This window comes from Macadamia integrifolia, chromosome 6 (assembly GCF_013358625.1).
Source record: "Macadamia integrifolia cultivar HAES 741 chromosome 6, SCU_Mint_v3, whole genome shotgun sequence".
Lineage (NCBI taxonomy): Eukaryota > Viridiplantae > Streptophyta > Magnoliopsida > Proteales > Proteaceae > Macadamia > Macadamia integrifolia.
This window is the reverse complement of record NC_056562.1, coordinates 14,406,256-14,426,335: the sequence shown is the minus strand read 5'-3', so window position 1 is coordinate 14,426,335 and position 20,080 is coordinate 14,406,256. Positions and strand designations below refer to the sequence as shown.

The 20,080-nt window shown below is 41.6% G+C and overlaps 1 protein-coding gene across 2 annotated transcripts in view; it reads right to left on the bottom strand.

The window, feature by feature from the left end:
- LOC122081775 (protein MODIFYING WALL LIGNIN-2) overlaps positions 1–20,080 on the bottom strand; it is a 62,391-nt gene that overhangs the window by 34,406 nt on the left and 7,905 nt on the right. The window contains exon 2 of one of the 2 annotated variants that reach the window (XM_042649040.1): positions 11,335–11,433. The exons of the other annotated variant lie outside the window; for it this stretch is intronic. Within the exon in view, the coding sequence (XP_042504974.1) occupies positions 11,335–11,403 (69 nt within the window). The 5' untranslated portion in view covers positions 11,404–11,433. The remainder of the gene's footprint in view (positions 1–11,334; positions 11,434–20,080) is intronic. 2 annotated transcript variants of the gene reach the window in all.

Below are 20,080 nucleotides of genomic sequence, written 5' to 3'. Positions count from 1 at the left end.
CCAGTTATTCACTACTGGGAACAAAAGGCACAATGATAAGACCCACATCTAGCTTCTCTTTGAAGTTTGATGAAGTGTCGATCGATCTCCACATGCTTGGTTCAATCATGTTGGACAAGGTTGTGAGCAATGCTAATAGCATATTTGCTGTCACAAAAGAGCTTCATAGGAATGTTGGTAGGGACAGAAATCTGTGAGAAGACCATGAAGCTATAGGAGTCCACAAATGCCATGTGCCATAGCACGGAACTCTGCTTCAGCACTTGAATGGGCAACCACGGTTTGTTTCTTGCTTCGCCATGTAACAAGGTCACCACCAATAAAGGTACAATAACCAGTAATAGACCCTCGTTCATCAAGGGAACCTGCCCAATCAGCATCCGTGAAGGCCTCCACCTGAAGGTGATCACGACGAGATAAAAGCATGACACATCCAGGGGCAGATTTCAAGTATTGGAGAAAATGCAGCATAGCTTTCATGTGAGTCAAGTAGGATCATGCATGTTCTGACTAACTAGGCTGATGGCAAATGCTATATCAGGGCGTGTATGAAAAAGATTGATCAAGCACCCTATTAATCTCTGATATCTCCCCTTATCCACATGATCACCTTCCTTGCTATTCAACTGACCATTAGCTTTAATAGGAGTGTCTACTGGCTTACACCCCAATATGCCTGTCTCAGAAAGAAGATCAAGCACATACTTCCGCTGAGACAAGTAGATCCCACGAGAAGATCTGGAAACTTCAATGCCAAGGAAGTAAAGAAGTTGTCCTAGATTTTTTATCTCGAATTCCTCACTCAAGTATCTCTTGAGGTGAGAGATTTCAGCTAGATCATCAACAATAACAACAATATCATCTACATAGACTATCAAGATAGAAATCTTCCCACCAGATCTCTTGATTAATAGAGTGTGGTCGGCATTGCTTTGAGAGTCGCCTGTAGCAACCATATTATAGAAAACCAAGCATGAGGGGATTGCCTCAGCCCATACAATGCACGCTTTAGCTTGTATACCTTCCCTTAGGTATTGGAGCAAGTGAACCCAAGAGGAATTTCTATATACAGTTCCTCCTCAAGTTCCCCATGAAGGAAGGCATTCTTCACATCTAGCTACTGGAGATCCCAATCTAAGTTGGCGGCACAAGCTAAGATAACACAGATTGTGTTCATCTTAGCAACTGGAGCAAAAGTCTCTCGATAGTCAATCCCATAAGTCCAAGTGAAGCCCTTAGCAACAAGTCTGGCCTTGTACCGATCCACTGTACCATCAGCCTTTTGTTTTACTGTGACGACCCACTTGCACCCAACTATCTTCTTTTGTGGGGGAAGACACATTAGATCCTATGTGTCATTCTTCTTCAGAGCCTACATCTCTTCAATCATAGTTGTCTGCCATTGTGAGCCTGCACTCGCTTCCTACTAGATATGGGGAATGGACACAGAGGAAAGAGAAGACATAAAACTATAGGAAAAGAAACAATTTTAGCAATAGGATGTAAAGTACAAGACCTAGTGCTTTTACGAACAGCAATAGGCAGCTCAATGGATGGATTAACAGAAGGAGAATTACCTGGAACCAAGGGGATAAGATCATGCTTGAGAGGATAGTAGGTTAGATGCTGGATGTGTAGTGGTTTGAGTCTACTGCCTACGACTATAAACATGTATCTCTGGCCGCGGCGAAGTAGGAGTGTCACTCTCCCCATGAAAAAGGATAGAGGCAGGGATAGTAAGTTTAAGAGGCGATACATCTTCCACAATGGAAGGAGACTCCCCCTGAAGGGGTGTCGCAGTGTAATGTGACGCAGATTTGTGAAAGACAACATTTATAGTCACAAACCAATGCCAAGTGGAAGGATGAAAACACCAATAGCCTTTCTAAGTAGGAGCATACCCCAAAAAAATGCATCGGAGACCATGAGGATCAAACTTTTAATGAGGATTATGATCGCGAGCATAACAAACGCTACCGAATACCTTAGGAGGAATAGGAAAAGCAATGGAACCTTGGAGAAGATTTAAAGAGGAGTAAAAAGGATGGACCCGAGAAGGCATTCGATTGATAAGAAAGGTAGCAGTGAGAATCGCGCCACTCCAATATTGGGAGTAAAAAGGATGAACCCGAGAAGGCATTCGATTGATAAGAAAGGTAGCAGTGAGAATCGTGCCACTCCAATATTAGGGAAGAACATGCATCTCAAACATGAGAGAGTGTGTTACCTCACAAAGATGGCGATTCTTCCGCTCAACAACCCCATTCAAAGCCGGAGTATCCACACAACTAGTCTGATGGATTATCCCATTATCGGAAAGGTAAGCCTAAAAGGACCCTTCGAAGTATTCACGGCCATTGTCCCTTCAAAGGACCTTAATGATAGCACCGAACTGAGTTTGAACCATGTGGTGAAACTACTGAAAGCAATAGGTCTTGCCTTGGTTCGCACCATATAAACCCAAATAGTCCGAGAATGACAATCAATAAAGAGAAAAACCTCCGATAACCATTGATAGACACAGAGCGGGATGGACCCCAAATATCAGAATGTACCAATGAAAAAAGAGTGGCACTTTTATTTCCAGAAACAGAATAAGTGATCCAAATTGTTTGGCCAAAACATATGCCTCACAAAAAAACTTACTCGAATTATAATTTTTTAAAGAAGGAAAAACCCTAGCTAAAGTTCCCAAAGGAGAATGCCCCAACCAACAATACCATTGTAGTAACTCACAGATGGGAGGTGACGTAGAAAATGTCTAAAGAGCCTGACCAGAAACCAATGTCAAACTATCATCAAGCAGATACAAATCACCACGTACCCTACTAGAGCCAATCGTCTCCGTTGTCACCAGATCCTGAAAAACACAATGAGACGGGAAAAAGATGGCTTTGCAATTAAGACTGGAAATAAGACTACTAATGGATAAAAGGTTAGTGGGAAAAGAAGGAACATGCAATAGAGTAGAATGGGAAAAAGAAGGGGTACAGCTAACAAAGCCCATTCCCAGAATAGTAGAGTAAGTCACGTTAGCCAACTTAACCTTACCATTACCAGGACAGGTAGCTATTATGAGAGAAGAGGCAAACGGCTTGTCATATGATCAAAAGCCCCAGAGTATATAATCCAAGGGTAGAAGGGATAGACATAGTATAGCCATAGACGGATATACATGAACCAGAAGGGGTGGAATTAGCATAACTCGCAATGGCTGGTGCAAGAAAGTCCGAACGTGTCAAAAGGCGTCGGAGGGCAATAAGCTCATCAGATGAAGTTGAGAATCAAAGATTTAGAGAATGATTTGACTTGTAATGACAGTCTTTCTTATTTATAAGAAGATTACAATAAATCAAATAAGGGAAGTAGGATAACATTGACTAAGCGTCCCTATCTACAAGTTACGCTGACTAAGCTTCCCTATCCAAAAGATTTACTACAGTAAATAGTAAATAATAAAACTTAACCAAGGTAAGAATTAAACTAACTATGGTCATCTCAACACTCCCCCTCAAGTTGGTGCAAATATATCATACATGCCCAACTTGGAGACATCAAGATGAAATGCCTTACAATGAACAACCTTGGTAAACACATCAGCTAACTGATTTGCAGTACTAACAAAGGGTATGTAGACAGTCCCTTGGTCAAGCTTCTCTTTGATGAAGTGTATCAATCTCAATATGCTTGGTCCTATCATGCTGAACAGGGTTGTGGGTGATGCTGATGGCTGCCTTGTTATCACAATACAGACGCATAGGACCTTCAACATTAACTCGGAGATCACTCAGTAGGCTCTTAAGCCAGACCAGCTCACAAATCCCTTGGGCCATTGTGCGATATTCGGCTTCAGCACTAGATAGAGATACGACAAATTGTTTCTTGCTACGCCAAGTAACAAGGTTCCCTCCAAGGAAAGTATAATACCCAGAGGTAGATCGCCGATCATCAATAGATCCAGCCCAATCAGCATCAGTAAAGGCCTCAATCTTCAAGTGCCCCTGATTAGAATACAAAATACCCTTTCCAGGAGCGGATTTCAACTACCGTAGGATCCAGTACACAACATCTAGGTGAGGTGTCCTGAGATCATGAAGGAAACGGCTAACAATACCCATAGCATAAGCAATATCGGGCCTGATGTGGGACAAGTAGATCAAACGGCCAACAAGTCTTTGGTACTGCTCTTTATTAACAGAGTCACCCATTGCACTGCTCAGCTGATGATTGACCTCCATAGGGGCATCTGCAGGCATGCACCCAAGCATACCTATCTCACTAAGGAGATCCAAAACATACTTCCTTTGGGAAATGAAGATACCTCTATTAGATCTAGCCACTTCAATCCCAAGGAAATACCGAAGGGTTCCTAGGTCCTTAGTCTCAAACTATGCTGCCAGTAAGGCCTTCAGATTGGAGATCTCCCCATCATTGTTACCAGTAATCACAATATCGTCAACATAGACAATCAAAGTAGTGACCTAGTTACCTTTTGCCTTTGTGAACAAGGTGTGATCAGCTTGACTCTGTCTATATCCAAAGCTTATCATAAGTTTTATGAACCGACCAAACCATGCCCTAGGAGACTGTTTGAGGCCGTACGACTTCTTCAACTTGCAGACAGGTCCGACACTAGAAGGAGTGGTAAAGCCAGGAGGAACATCCATATAAATTTCCACTTCAAGATCTCCATTCAAAAATGCATTCTTGACATCCAATTGTTGAAGATTCCATCCCAATTTCCAGCAACAGATAGCAATGCCCTGATAGAGTTCATCTTTGCAACTGGGGCAAAGGTTTCCTGGTAATCAATCCCATAGGTTTGGGTAAAGCCCTTAGCCACCAGGCGTGCCTTGTACCGCTCAATTGTTCCATCAACCTTCTGCTTGACTATAAACACCCACTTGCACCCAACTAATTTCTTTCCCTTAGGGGGAAGAACAAGTTCCCAGGTACCATTTTTGTCTAATGCTAGCATTTCCTCAACTATTGCAGCTTTCCGCTTCGGATCATTTATGGCTTCCTTCCAACCCTGTGGAATAGACAACGAAGAAACAAAGGCCCTATAGGAGGGAGATAAAGATGCATAGGAAACAAAATTGGAAATCGGATGCTTGGTACAGGAGCGAACTCCTTTTCTAACAGCGATAGGAAGATCGTCCACTGTAGGAGCAGAAGGTATAATATAAAGTATGGGAGGATCTGAAGAAATAACAGATACAATATCAAGTATGGGAGAAATATTACCTGATACTGATGGATCCGATGGAGGTGCTTTAGAAGGGTATGGCTGGTTACCAGTGGTGTCTTGCTCCTTAGCGTCTTGTTCCTTGGACCTCCGAGTGTAAGTGATCACATCTCTTACAGGTTGATATGGTGGCTCCCCCTGAATGGGAGGCATACCCTAAATAGGAGACGTATCAATAATAAAAGGAGGCTCTTCCTCAAGACTCTCCCCTGGAGAGGTGACGTGAAATACACCTGAGACTCATGAAAAGTGACATCCATAGTGACATACAAACGGCGAGTAGGAGGGTGATAACACTTAAACCCCTTTTGAGAAGCCGAATAACTAAGGAAAACACACTTTAGAGCCCGAAGATCAAGTTTGGACCTTAGAGGAGAGGAATTATGGGCAAAACAGGCACACCCAAATACCTGAGGAGGAAGACTAGAAACAATTGTAGGATCAGGGAGAAAAGAAATTGAGGGCTTAAAGTTAAGTACACTAGAGGGCACTCGGTAATAAGGTGGGCAGCAGTAAGAACGGCATCGCCCCAGAGAAATTTAGGAACACCATCAGCAAACATTCGAGCCCGGGCAACGTCAAAGAGATGACGATTCTTGCGCTCTGGGATCCAATTTTGTTCAGGTGTCCTAACACAAGATGTTTGGGAAAGAACACCCTGAGAATCAAAGTATTTTTGAAACTCCCCATCTATATACTCAGTGCCATTGTCACTACGAAGGACTCGTACAGTGGCATCAAACTGGGTACAAAGCATGGCATGAAAAGATTTAAAACAAGAGAAGGCATCAGATTTATTATGCAACAGGTACACCCATGTCAGACGAGTACAGCTATCAATAAAAGTAATAAACCAACGAAAGCCATTCTTATCAATTGTCCGAGAAGGACCCCAAAAATCTGAATGAATAATAGAAAAGGAATGTCACTTTTATTTTCAGTAGGAAAGTAAGAAGTGTGTGTATGTTCAGGAAACTCACATACATCACACTTAAGTTGTTCCAAACCACAATGTTTAACTAAAATAGGAAACATACGACGTAAAATATGAAAAGAAGGATGTCCCAGACGACGGTGCCACTGGTGGAGTTAAGAGAGAGAGAGTTGTTAGAACGGAGACTATGAGCTGCCACAGGAGGAGGCACAGCCAGTGGAGAATCCTAGTAGAGCCCATCATGGACCTGACCATACCTAATCGTTGCAACCGTCACCAGATCCAGAAAAAGGCAATGGGTAGAAAAAAAGTGAACAGAACACTTCAACTCCTTAGTTAAACGATAGATGGAAACAAGATTAGCACATAATTTTGGGACATGCAACCCAGAAGGAAGAGAAATTATAGAGGTACAAGAAACGGAACCTTTACCAGAAATAGGGGACAAGGAACCGTCAGCCACACGTACCTTATCCCGACCGGAACAAGGAATATAAGTATGGAAGACCTCAGAGCTACTTGATATGTGATCAGTAGCACCCGAATCAAGTAACCATAAGGGAGAATGAGAGGAAGAAACAAGGAAACTACCTGTTTAAGCAAGGTTGGACATAGGAGGAGCAAGAGACGTGCCTAACTGTGTCATTAATTGCTTGAGGGCAGCCATTTGATCCGGAGAGAACGGTGTAGTAGTGGAGACACTGTCAACAGACTCAGATAGATGGGCCTGGGGGCCTTGTTTTCCAGTTTTGCTATTACGCCCACCCTTGGGACGACCATGGAGCTTTTAGCATGTTTCCCTAGTATGGCGAGGGCGACCACAATAATCACACTGAACAGTTTCCCGAGGGGTAGAACCCTTAGACAAGATTTCAACAGTCAGAGTAGCTAATAGTGCAGACCGAACAGGAACTGTAAAGTGCAGCATAACAGAGCGACGATGATCCTCAGATAGAACCAAGTTATATGCCTGGAGAAGAGTCGGAAAAGTTTCGCGACCTAAAATCTGTACCCTGATTTGATCATATTCAGGATTAAGACCTGTCAGAAAGTCATACGCCCGTTCCATGTCACACTCCTTCTGAAGTGTACTAGCATCAGTAGGACAGGCCATGGGGACTGGGTGATAGAAATCCAACTGTTGCCATAGGCTGCATAAGGTGGAATAATAAGCTAAAAGAGACAACCCTTTCTGAGTGGTGGAACGAACGGTTCGACGAATCTCATAGACTTGAGCATAGTTCCCCCCTGAGAATGGGTTTGCCCTACTGCATCCCAGAGATCCTTAGCAGAGTTAAATAGGACAAAGTTTGGGCTGATAGCAGGCTCCATAGAGTTTATCAGAAAGGACATAACAATAGCATCATTGGCTAACCAGGTGTTAGCAGCGACTAGATCAGTCGGTTAAGGAGTGTCTCCAGTGAGAAAACCAGAAAAGTTATTCCCACGGATAGTAAGGAGGCAGGCTCGAGACCACGTGAGGTAGTTCTGACCATTAAGTTTGATGGGTCTAAGATGAAGAGTGGACTAATTGCTTCAACGGTGCCCACTAGAGGCCTCAAAGGAGGCAACAACCTTAGCATCATCATTTACTGTAGTCATGGCTCAGATAGAAGAACACGTGGACTGTGCAGGCAGGCGTAAAGGAGCGCTGATGGCAGCGGCAGAAGCAGGTGTAGGCAGCAATAGGCACAGATGCAGAAGCAGGTGCAGGTAGGCGCAGGCAACAGAAAGCGCAGGGCAGTGGTAAGAAGAGAGACTACGGCGAGGCGCGGGCAGGCGCAGGCAGCGATGTTGCGACCAAGGCAGAAGCTGACGCGATGAGAAGGCACAGTGGGTTAGGGGTTAGGTTTGCATGGAACGGGGTTTAGTCTACCATGCTAGTGTAGGAGGCGAGGGCCCCCAAGGGTTGAGAAGAAAACCAAAAAAAAAGGCAGAAAATTTTTTTTAGGGTTTTTGCCCCTGATACCAAGTTGAGAATCAAAGATTTAGAGAATGATTTGACTTGTCAGTAATGACAGTCTTTCTTATTTATAAGAAGATTACAATAAATCAAATAAGTGAAGTAGTAACACTGACTAAACTTCCCTATCCAAAAGATTTACTACAGTAAATAGTAAATAAGAAAACTTAACCAAGGTAAGAATAAAACTAACTATGGTCATCTCAACAGATGATAACGACGTTGCTGAGGTGCTACGAGCTAAGTCTAAGTTAGGTCTCTCAGTATGGTTAGCCTACCTTGGAGTACTGGCACGACCTTCCCTTTGCCCTTTGCCAGATGTATCAACAAGACGGCCATAAAGCTTCTAATAATGCTCATTGGTGTGATGCTCCTTCCCACCATAATCGCACTTCAGTGGAGTTCTGGTAGAGGGGCCACCAGACAGTGGGGCTGCACTGAAGGACTAAGTGCCAAAGACAAGTACAAATCTCTCAATAGGAGTGGTAGCAGGTTGTGGAAGCATAGTGGTACGTCGATGTCTTCAAGTTAAATCACAGTATAGGCTTGATCCAAGGTAGGAAAGGAGTCACGGCTCAAAACCTAGGATCGCAACTAATCAAACTCCATATTCAGACCTTCCAAAAAGTCTAAGACCCGGATTTTGTCCTCTCGCTTCTAAAAACTAGTGACATCTACAGGGGTGGAAGGAGTATACTCCTCATAGAAGTCTAACTCAGTCCACAGGTCCGCAACTCATTGTAGTACTGTGACAGAGTGAGCCCTCTCTGCTTTAGATCATGAACCTTCTGGAAAGCTCAAAGACTTCATCATTCCTTGCATGGGAATAAATATCCTAAACAGACTTCCAGAGCTTCACAGCGAAGTCAAGGAGGAGATAGCCACGTGAAAGTTGTGACAACATGGACTTGACAAGGAAGGCCATAACCAGAGAGTTGGCACACTCCCACTTGTCAATCTCAAGACCGGTGGTTGGACGCTTCAAGATTCCAATGAGGTACCCGTATTAGCCACTGGACTTAATAGAGATGCAGACTAAGTGTGACCATATAAGATAGTTTGTGCCATCAAGCTTGATAGCACAAGGAGAGGTAGGAAGAGTCGTGGTGTCTCCAACATCAGAAGCAGACGAGTTGGTAGACATGGTTGCAACTCAAGGGGGTGTGAAAATAGAAGAAACACTAGCTGGAGATAGAGAAAGCACCAAAAAACCAGAAATTGCTAGAAAACCCAAAAATTGATAAAGGGAAAAACCCTGAGAAATCAATTTTAGGGATAACTCTAGAACAGAGACCTCAAGTAGAAAAGTGGTTGGTAAATATCACTACAAGGATAAGGAGCATCAATCGCAACAAGCATCCAGACGATCAAAGCATCGAGTAGGGGAAAAACATCTTAGCAATGAAAAGAACTGTTTCAAGGGGAAAAACCTCGAAATATCGATGAAAAAATGGTCTGGGTCTCTCAGATCATTGTAGAAGAGAGTATAACAGCCTAGGAAAAGGATAGATGGAGGTTAGAAACCCTATTGGTGGTTTAATAAGCTCCCACCACAAGAGAGGGAAATGAAGAGAAATAAAGGGAGGCGTAGATGGAAGGAGGCGTTGGGAGAGAGAGAACAAGAAAGAGAGAGAGATGGAGAAGAGGAAGAGCCCTTAGCGTTCGGATCCTATGGCTCTAATACCATGTTGGATGGAAATCTAGACAACAATGAACAAGATAATGAAATAACCTACAGGGGTGAATAGGTTATATTAGTGCATTTTAAAATCTTTTCAATTAATGGTTCCCAAATGTGATTGTAAATTAAAAACTGCGGAATAATAAAATAGACACAATCACACAACACCAAGGTTTATAGTGGTTCGATTCAATCCGAGTCTAGTCTACTCCCTACAGGATCCACTTGTAAGGTATTGCATTAGCTCTTCCCCTTCAGCACTGTATGTAGGGAGGAAAACCATTATGAACTCTTTTAAGGATAAAGGATTCATATAATCTCTTTACAGGATGAGAGGGTCCTTTGCAATCTCTTTCAAGGATGAGAGAGTCCTTACAATCTCTTAAAGATGAGAGAGTCCTTACAATCTCTTAAGGATGAGAGGGTCCTACACACTTGTCTAAGTACAATCTAGATCAATGTGTAAGCAAGGTGTCCAATTCTATAGTTAACCCAACTCTTGGACAAAAACAAATTTAAAGTGGAATATAAAGGTTTAGAGTTGCCTCTTGTGTGGTGCGTGAATGAAATGCAATGATAGAAAATAATGCACATTTTAAGTCTTCTTAATGCTTGCAATGCAAATGCCAATATGTAGATGAAGACTTGTAGATAACCTTGAGGTCCTCTTAAATGGAAAATGAAGAACTTGAACTCAAGAGATGGTATAGACCAATCTCACTTCTAATGCTCAAATAATGCTCCATAAAAGTTAGGATTAATTATTAATTACTGAGTAGCATTATAGGTATTTATAGGTGAGATTAAGGTGCTAAAATAGGTAAAAATAATCTCACCCAAACAGTCATATTTGGGGTGTCCCAGTCAACCTTCAAGAATAGTAGTTACAAAATATAGCCGTTGGAGGGTAATTCAAGCAAACCAGTCATCAGCCGGTCAACCTCAACTTTTGGTGGTCAACCTCCAATTTGGGCAGTCGACCTGTGGATGATTCTGCCAGAATCACTTCTGTAGTGGTTGAATTTGACAAGGCTGACTTCTAATAACCAAAACTTGGTCATACGGACTCCGATTAGGCTGATTCCAAATCTGTTGGTTTCACAACTCGAAAACCTACAAATCTCATATCATATTCTGATACCAGCTTCTTAAATACCCAAAATGCCCTTATAAACATAGAAGTACTGTTTTTCACAATAAATGAAGGGACTTCTTAAATCCAATAGTTCCTTATAGCTATGGGTCTTGATCCTTGCTAGAGTAATATGAAAGGTCATTCTAAGCACGATGTGAACTAAAGGATGCAATATGTAATGCAGGCTTATGCGATGCAGTGTAGTGCTTGTGTATCGTGTGTGCACTATTACATTGTGCTACACTTAAGGTCTTCTATTCTTCTTGTATTTGATCCTCAAGAGTCTTCATGTTGACCTTCCATGTTTGGTATTTTCAATGTACTTCAATTCACTTCAAGCTTTGATACTATAAAGTCTAATACCGTCTGATACCTTCTTCAAGTATTGTACCAACTGTTGACACTCTTCACTTGATGACTTCAATTCATTTCTTCCTTTCATTCATCAAATTCGATCTTTGATATGAAGCCTCTACAAAACAACACTTTAAGCCAAATTGTGAAATACCTTCATATGTTTGTTATCATCAAAACCAACTATAAGAGTGTGGGCATATCCCTAATAGATAAGCAGCAGAGAATGCCAACCACAAGCCAAGGTACCATAGCAGCAGCAACAACAATCATAAGCCCTCCTCAAATAAGGCAAGTAGCAATCTTAAAAAAGAAGACAGATAAAAGAGTAGAGCATAGGTTGCTACAAACCACATATAAAAGAGCAGTATAAGTCGCTATAAACCACAGATAGTAACATAAGGTTGTTGGGAACCACAATCAAATAATACCCAAGAGTAACAAAACAATGGCAAATATGTAATTAATTCATGCCATCAGGGGTTCAAAACCCTACCTTGGGACCACTTACAGGTCCACCTAAATGCACAATAGCCAAAAGTTGAAAGATAATGGCAATTTTATAAATATTTTTCAAGGTTTAGAAGGGTAACATCAGTTTTGGTAACTAACTATATTTTTCAAAGGGGTATTTGGTATAGAAATAGGTGTAGAGATAAGAAGGAAATTAGGATTTAAAACTAAGGGTAGACTTGGAAATTAACACAAAATGAGGCTAGAGATAGAGTAAAAGGTAAAGATGCCTACATGCTTAGGGATAATGATGGTCTACTATAGGGAGCATACAATTAATTTTTGGGTGTTGGAACAAACTATGAAACAGAATTTTCAGCTCTTCTTCTTGGACTTCAAAAGGCTAAAGAGAAGGACTTAAAAATTGTGGGTGCAATGTGAATCCTTGTTAGTGGTTGAGTCAATCCGTTCATATTACGTTCCGTGGTTTTGTCATAAAAAACGGTGGAATTTGAACTCATTCCTAGCTTCGACCACATGGAAGATCACTCACAGCTGTAGGGAAGCTAATAGTGTGGCTGACCCTAGCGAAAGGGGCCGCTATTCATCTAACCATTGAAGTTTCACATATCACAAGGTTGACTGCAACCTTTTGGAGGGAGAAGAACACCAGTCCAATGTTGGAGTAGATCCTCATGCAAATGATCCAGCACTCCAACTAAGCCTCAAAATCCCACGAGACTTTAGAATAAGGTTCACAATCCCCTACCCTCTTAGTTTCATCTAACAGACCCAAATAGTAGTGTTAATTAATTTGGTCAGACTGGGTCCTAACCCGGTTCCTTCGTGGGTCGCCCACTTGGGGTAATCATAGACCCACTAGGACTAGGAACCCTAGCTGGCCAGTTCTCTATAAATAAAAGGGTTTTGGCCACAAAGCAAATTAGGGTTGCTAACCTGATCTCAAGAGCTCTCTCTCTCTCTCCCTCCCTAATCTCTTCTCTCCCAATTGAGTGTGTCTCCAAGGATCTCCATTGCAATCCTTGGATTTGAAGGGTGGAATATTGCCTAGTGAGATTGCCGCAATCCTTTGTCGTTGTTCATGCGATCAACGCGTAGCACAACCAGATCCATTCCGTTGCGTGGAAAGCTACATCGAGGTAATCCCCGTTCCTCTATTTGTCTTTCCATATTTACATTGGCATCAGAGCCATGAGTTTATAGTTGCTTTGCGCATCATCGTGCAATCGTTGTGCATCGTTGTTCTACTTCACCACGACTTCGTGTTTTTACGACCTGCTTTTAGAAGAGAATGAGGGTGGCTTGGCTCGGCTAGGCCCGGGTTGCCTCCCTCGTATGTGAGCACGACGCAGCTGGCAGCTGCAGCAGCTGCTGCCGCTCGTTTTGGGACCAAGTTCCCTTGACATCAGGGATTGGGGCTAATGGGTGATGCTATTCCCCATTAATGTGTTTGAAAAGAAAAGTTTGAAAAAGTTAAAGTTAAAGAAGTTTTACTTTTCTTAGTTAAAACAATCTTTTAAAATAAATGAAAAAAAGACTTTGAATTTTCTTTATTGAGGTAAGCAAACTCAACCCATACCAGATTGGGTTAGCCGCGATCGAAAGCCAATCCGATCCCAACCCAAATTGGCCATGGATCAGACAGATATCCCTTAAGTTTAATAAAAAAAAAAAAAATCAGAAGCAAAGAAAAAAAGAGGAAAAACAAATCTGTACGTGGTTAAAGATTCAATCCGATCGGATTGGATCGGATCGGATTTGATTGGGTCATAGTGATTGGGGAGCGGATTGGCATTGAACACTTCATTTTTTTTGGGTCTGTGTTACCCGATCCCAAAATTATATATATTTTTTTTGTTTCCCTTAATGACCTAGAACATATTTGATAGGCTTTATATGATGGGTTTTATCATTATGGCATGTGTTATGTTATAGATGGCTATAGTGATAAAAAAAAAATTCTTTTGTGATTATGATCATCATATAAATTATTTGAAAAATATTGGTTGTGATTAAGGGTTTATTTGTTGAACCCTACTCAAGGGCAACAAAGTAATATATTTTAATGTAATTTAGGGTTTGGGTTTGTCAAATGGGAAGGTACCTTATATGATTTACTTGAAGTTGTTGATATGATGATGCATATTTATGTTGTTTGCTTTACATTATCAGGATTATTGGCATAACTCGAACCTATGACCTTCGCGTTATTAGCATGACGCTCTAACCAACTGAGCTAATTGGCCAAATATATTATTGCTTTGAAATGTGTTTTTAGCATATATATATATATATATATATGTGTGTGTGTGTGTGTGTGTGTGTGTATTGGCAAATAATCAAATAATCATACCCTCCCATGACGGTTATGACTTGAGACTCGCTCCACTTGTTGTGATGCGTGATCGATCTCCACCCGTTGACCCATAATTGTTTATTCTTCTTTTAGGTTGGAGATCATGATTGATACTTAATTTAAGTGGGCATGTTTCTGTATGTACGTTAGAGGTAGTCTTCGTGCATCATGTAAAGTGCGGCACTCCCTACTCAGTGGATTGATGTAGTAGGCCTTTAAAACGATGTAATTATTTTTGGGACAATGTAATTTTTTTTTTAGAAGCCTTGTAAAGGAAAAACATCTCGCACTGCATATCATACTCTTACACTACCTCGACATGCCACTTTAAGTACCAATCGGGTTCATATGTGGGACCCATGCGCACCCGTTTGTAAGGCGCAATTTTGTGGATTAGAGATACCTAATTCTCCTTATATTTGTTCAAAATCGATTAAAATTATATCTCCGACCCACACATGTGAGATTTGATTATGAGCCTAGCGAAATTTTGTCTCATCATGTGCAGTAAGGAACCATTAATTTCTAGAACAAATTCTTAATGTGTACCTAATGTTTACCATGCACATTCTTGTATGTAGTGATATAGCCATTAATCATGTTGTTGTGGACCTCACCAAGGATGACAAATTGACTGGACCCAACTATGACATGTGGCATCGAAAGATTCAATATTTGCTCGATGAGAAAAATTACCTTAAGTATTTGACCACTGCTATAGACAGACCCGCTGAGGTTACTACCGCTCAGCACCGTCGTTATATGGAAGCCTATAACCAATGGGTGAATAAAGATCGCATGTGCTTTATTATGTTAAGCGTTATGCATGATGAACTGATTGGTGATTATGAGAATCACACCACAACTAAGTCCATGTGGGACAAGCTGAAAATTGACTTCAGAGGTACATCCACTACAAGGTTAAGGGGTATGACCTTGAAGTTTGAAATGCATAAGATGGACCCTAAGCACACTATACCTAAAGACCTTAGGGTGGTGAAGGACGTGATTCGGAAGCTGAAAGACGTTGGGACCACCTTTACTAATGAGCAGTAGGTTCAAGCTGTCATTAGGACACTACCCGATTCTTAAAGCCTATAAAGCTCGTTCTCACACACAATGATATCATTAGAAATTTTTACTCACGCTGCACAACATGTGAACTTGAGGCGGAGCGCCAAGACATGAACCGTGTAATTGCCCTAATCGCCCAAGGAGGCAAGCGCAAGTTCAAGTGCAAAAGGCAGGGCAACCCAAGAAATCAAGTAATGGCTCAGAACCAGGCGCCAAAAGAAGGCAAGCCCGCCAAGTGCAAAAGAGGCAAGCGTGGCGGAAAAAAAGATTTATCTAAGGTCAAATGCTACAACTACCAGAAGATGGGGCACTTCACTCATGATTGCACTGAAACGAAGAAGGTACCATTTCTGTCCTACTCTGCCTGTACATTTGTTTGTACCTATGTTTTAGTTACCTATACACAGTCTGATTGGATTATGGATACAGGAGCAACAAAACGTATAGTACGAGATCAAGGGGGTTTTGTAGATTATCGCAGAGTTCCGGTTGGATCCCAAAACGTGTTCATGGGGAATGACAAAAGTGAAGTAGTTCGAGGAGTTGGTACTTATTAGCTCAAGATGCGTACTGGGCGCACCTTGCTTCTTAACGAGGTGCTTTATGCACTGGATATTCAGCATAATCTACTTTCAGTTTCTGCATTAATACCTTTAGGATATTCTTCCCATATTGACAGTTGCACTTCAGAGTTTTATTTTAGCAGTACTATTGTTGGACGTGGATCGTTAATTGATAGATTTTTTTTAAATTAGATTTAATTGATTCTACTTTATCTGTTTCTTGTGTAGTTAATACATGTGATAATTCCGAATCTATATGGCATATGCTAGATTAGGACACATAGAGCGCACTTAGAGCGAGACAGGATGGCTAGGTTAGCTAGAGAAGGCCTTTTAGGCTCACTCACTAAAGTCAACCTCCTAGTGTGCAAGCCCTGTCTAGCAGGTAAGGCTCATCGAAAGCCTTTTGGAAAAGCAGTCCAAACTACCCAGCCTCTAAAACTTGTCCACTCAGATATTTGCGGACCTATGAATGTAAATGCACACCATGGCGCCTCTTATTTTCTCACATTCATTGATGATTATTCACGACGGTTATGTGTATCTGACCGCTCGACACTACGAGGCATTAGATTGCTTCAAACACTTCGTGGTAGAGGTTGAGAATCAGTCAAGTAAGAACTTAAAAACTCTGTGCACTGACCGGGAACGTAAGTATCTATCTAACCAGTTTAAAAAATTGTGTGAGGAGAAGGGGATTTGCAGGTAGTTGACCATTTCTCATACTCCGTAGCAAAATGGCATAGCAGAGAGGAGGAATAGGACACTTTTGGATATGGTTAAGTCGATGATAACGCAAGCCAACCTCTAGTATCTTTCCGAGGGGATGCTCTTTTGACTGTTGCCTACATCCTTAACCGAGTGCTTTCACAGTCAGTTTCTTCGACTCCCTCTAAGTTATGGAAAAGCGCAAAGCCAAATTTAGGGCATATGCAACCATAGGGATTAGCAGGTTATGTTCACAGCACCTCACATAAGTTTGGGAAGCTCAGCCCTAGAGCTAGGAAACATATCTTTATAAGATATTCTGACAGCTCGAAGGGTTACGTTATGTATGGCAAACACCTTGATGAAGGAATGATCGAGATAGAATCACGCAATGTTGACTTTATTGAGACATATTTTCTAAGCATTGGTGATGCTAGTAGGGATCTCAACCTCCTTGAGATGGAGGACGAGGAAAAAATTCTCACCTACTCTTGGCGAGGGTGAGGAATTAACTCATCCTGTAATCGCCAGAGAAAGTGAGATTGATCATTAGCCTAGTGGGAGTGTACCACTAGACAATCATCAGGATTCCCTTACACGTACGAGCACTCATGGGAACATTCCATGTCGTCGTTTTGAGATTGAAGGGGAAGCTCTCGTTTGTGTTCCAAAGGATGAGGATGAGCCCGCTTCTTTACAAGAGATGCTCTCCTCACCTGCTAAGGATAAGTGGTAAGCTGCTATGGAGGATGAACTGAGTTCTATGAGTAAGAACTAGGTATGGGAGTTGGTTGACCTACCCCCTGGGCGTAAGACCATTGGGAACAAATGGATTCTAAAGGTCAAACGCAAGGCAAATGGCTCAATTGACAAGTATAAAGCATGCCTTGTGGTGAAGGGTTATACCCAAAGGAAGGGTGTAGATTATGATGAGACTTTCTCCCCTGTGGTGAGAATTGCCTCACTCTGCCTCATTCTAGCCATTGTCTCAAAACTGAATTTGGAACTCATTCAAATGGATGTTAAAACTGCATTTCTCAATGGAGAACTAGATGAGGAGATCTTTATGGATCAACCAATGGGTTTTGAGGTCAAAGGACAAAAGCGCAAAATCTACCGTCTCAAACATTCTATATATGGCCTTAAACAATCGTCTAGGCAGTGGTACTTTAGATTTCATCATGTCATCGCCTCTATTGATTTTGAAATGATTGAAGAGGACCAATGTGTGTATATGAAATGGTCCACGTGAAGTTTCCTTATTCTATCCCTATATATTGATGACATTCTATTGGATGGGAATGACACGGAGATGATTGTCAGTTTGTCACCACTAAAGAGTGATTATCCTCTACTTTAGAGATGGACATAGGTGAAGCCAACTTTTTGATAAGATCATTAGGAATCGCTCTAAGAATCTTCTTAGCTTGTCTCAAGAGACTTACATAAAGAAGATCCTTGAATGACTCCATACGGACAAGTCTAAACCAATTGATACTCCCATGGACATAAGGCTTGTGCTTTGAGCCTTGACCAGTGCCCTAAGACTGATGAGGAGAAGAATCAAATGTCCAAAGTTCCCTATGCAACAGCGATAGGCAGTCTGATGTATGCAATGATGCGCACGCATCCAGATATATGCTTCGCAGTTGGCATGGTTAGTCGTTACCAGAGTATCAGGACCACACCATTGGCAAGCAGTGAAAAGAATCTTTCGATACCTTCGTGGGACCACTGATCTCACCCTCACCTACAGTGGTTCGGATTTGAGATTAAGAGACTACAGTAATGTTGACTGGTCTAGTGACAGAGATGAGTGCAAATCTACTTCGGGAAATGCTTGTCTTAGGAGGTGGGACTATATCTTGGAGTAGCAAGAAGCAAACCTGCATCGCCAATCCACGATGGAGTCCGAGTACATTACGTGCTCCGCGGCCGTTCAAGAGGAAAATTAGCTGAGGAGGTTCATATAGTGCCTTGGCGTTACCGCTCATTCAGGATATGCGGTGCTTGTACATTATGATAGTACGGCAGCTTTGGCCTTTTCTAAGGACCCCAAATTCCATAGGAAAGCCAAATACATAGACATCAAATATCACTACATTCGAGAAATGGTTGTGCAAGGGGAAATTATCTTGAAGCATATCTCCACGAGTAGCATAGTGGTTGATCCATTGACTAAGCCTATTGCTCGGGACATTTTCCTTACTCATGGATGATTTATATTTTGAATTTTGACATTTTCTTTAGACATTATTGTTATCACTATTTGATTTATATATGAGATATATAATTCTTCAAGGTGATTTGAATGTGTACACATTTTATTTTGTAATTATGTCACTAGGCTTGAATCCGCCCAATCACATGGGTCATTCACCTTGGCACTTGGAAACAACGAGCAAGATGAGCCAAACTCACCTTGGCGCTTAAAGATAACAAGCGAGATGAACAGACAGCTTTTTTGCTGAGTGACACCTTTGTTAGAGCTAAGATGAGACCTTTTTATGGTCGAACACAGAGATCTCACATCTCAGCGTAGCCTACTTATGGCCGAGTGTGAGAATTCAGGCAGGCGCCATTGGGGCGACTGGGCTAATTTACTCAGCTTAGGCGCTTGAAAGTGCGACTAAACCCAGACTCGTATGGTGTTCTTTTTATTATGAATAACATGTCCACCTTAGTAGGAGTTGCACCATAGCATACATATCGTATTGTATCTGCTTTGTAACGACCGTTTGTGAGAGTGACTGTATGGATCCCTTATTCGTCATTGTGTGAGCCACTTGGATCAAAATTGAGTTGATCCTATTGATATCCTCTACCTGAGACCATGTCATGAAGAGGATGCCCAATGATACTACTTTGACGTGCTCTATAGGATCATGGATGATGCGGTCCAGCGGGACACGATTGGGAAAGCGGTTGGGAATAATTGGATTGACATGTGGACTTAGGGAAAACTATTCGAAATTACACCCTTGTTTTGTGGTTTATTGCTGATGAGCACATTTATGTGTGAAATCTAGGGTAGTAAAACATGCATTTTACATATTTAGAATGGAGCTACCTTGGGTTTTACTCTCTTTTTGCAGGTTTTATATTTTCAAGGCCTTAAGGACTATCGGGCGCTATATCTTCAATTTCACACATAAAGAGGTCCTATTTCTTTTCATGGTTACGAAGAGGACGAAATTCTGAGCAAGATGGATGTGTTCAATTAAAAGTACACATTCGTTTGGTTACCCGTACAACTGATTATTCTTTTCGGACCAGAAAAAAAATAATGGATCAGAACTAAACCGAGATGCAGAACCAGCCCGTTTGCAATTGTTCCAGAGGTACAAGGAATACTCCAAATCCCAACAAAGATCGATGGACCACATCCTTAAGTGATTAAAGATTTGTTTTTGGTAACAACAACTACCTAGCGTAGTTGGTGAGCTATGGTGTACAAAATTCCCTTGCTCACCAAGAGGTCTCAAGTTCGAATCTTATGGTTGTTTTTTTTTAGAGAATTTTGTTGAAGATTTTCACTCACTTAAAACACTAAGGGCATGGAGGGGATTTCCACATCAAATTAGAAGCAA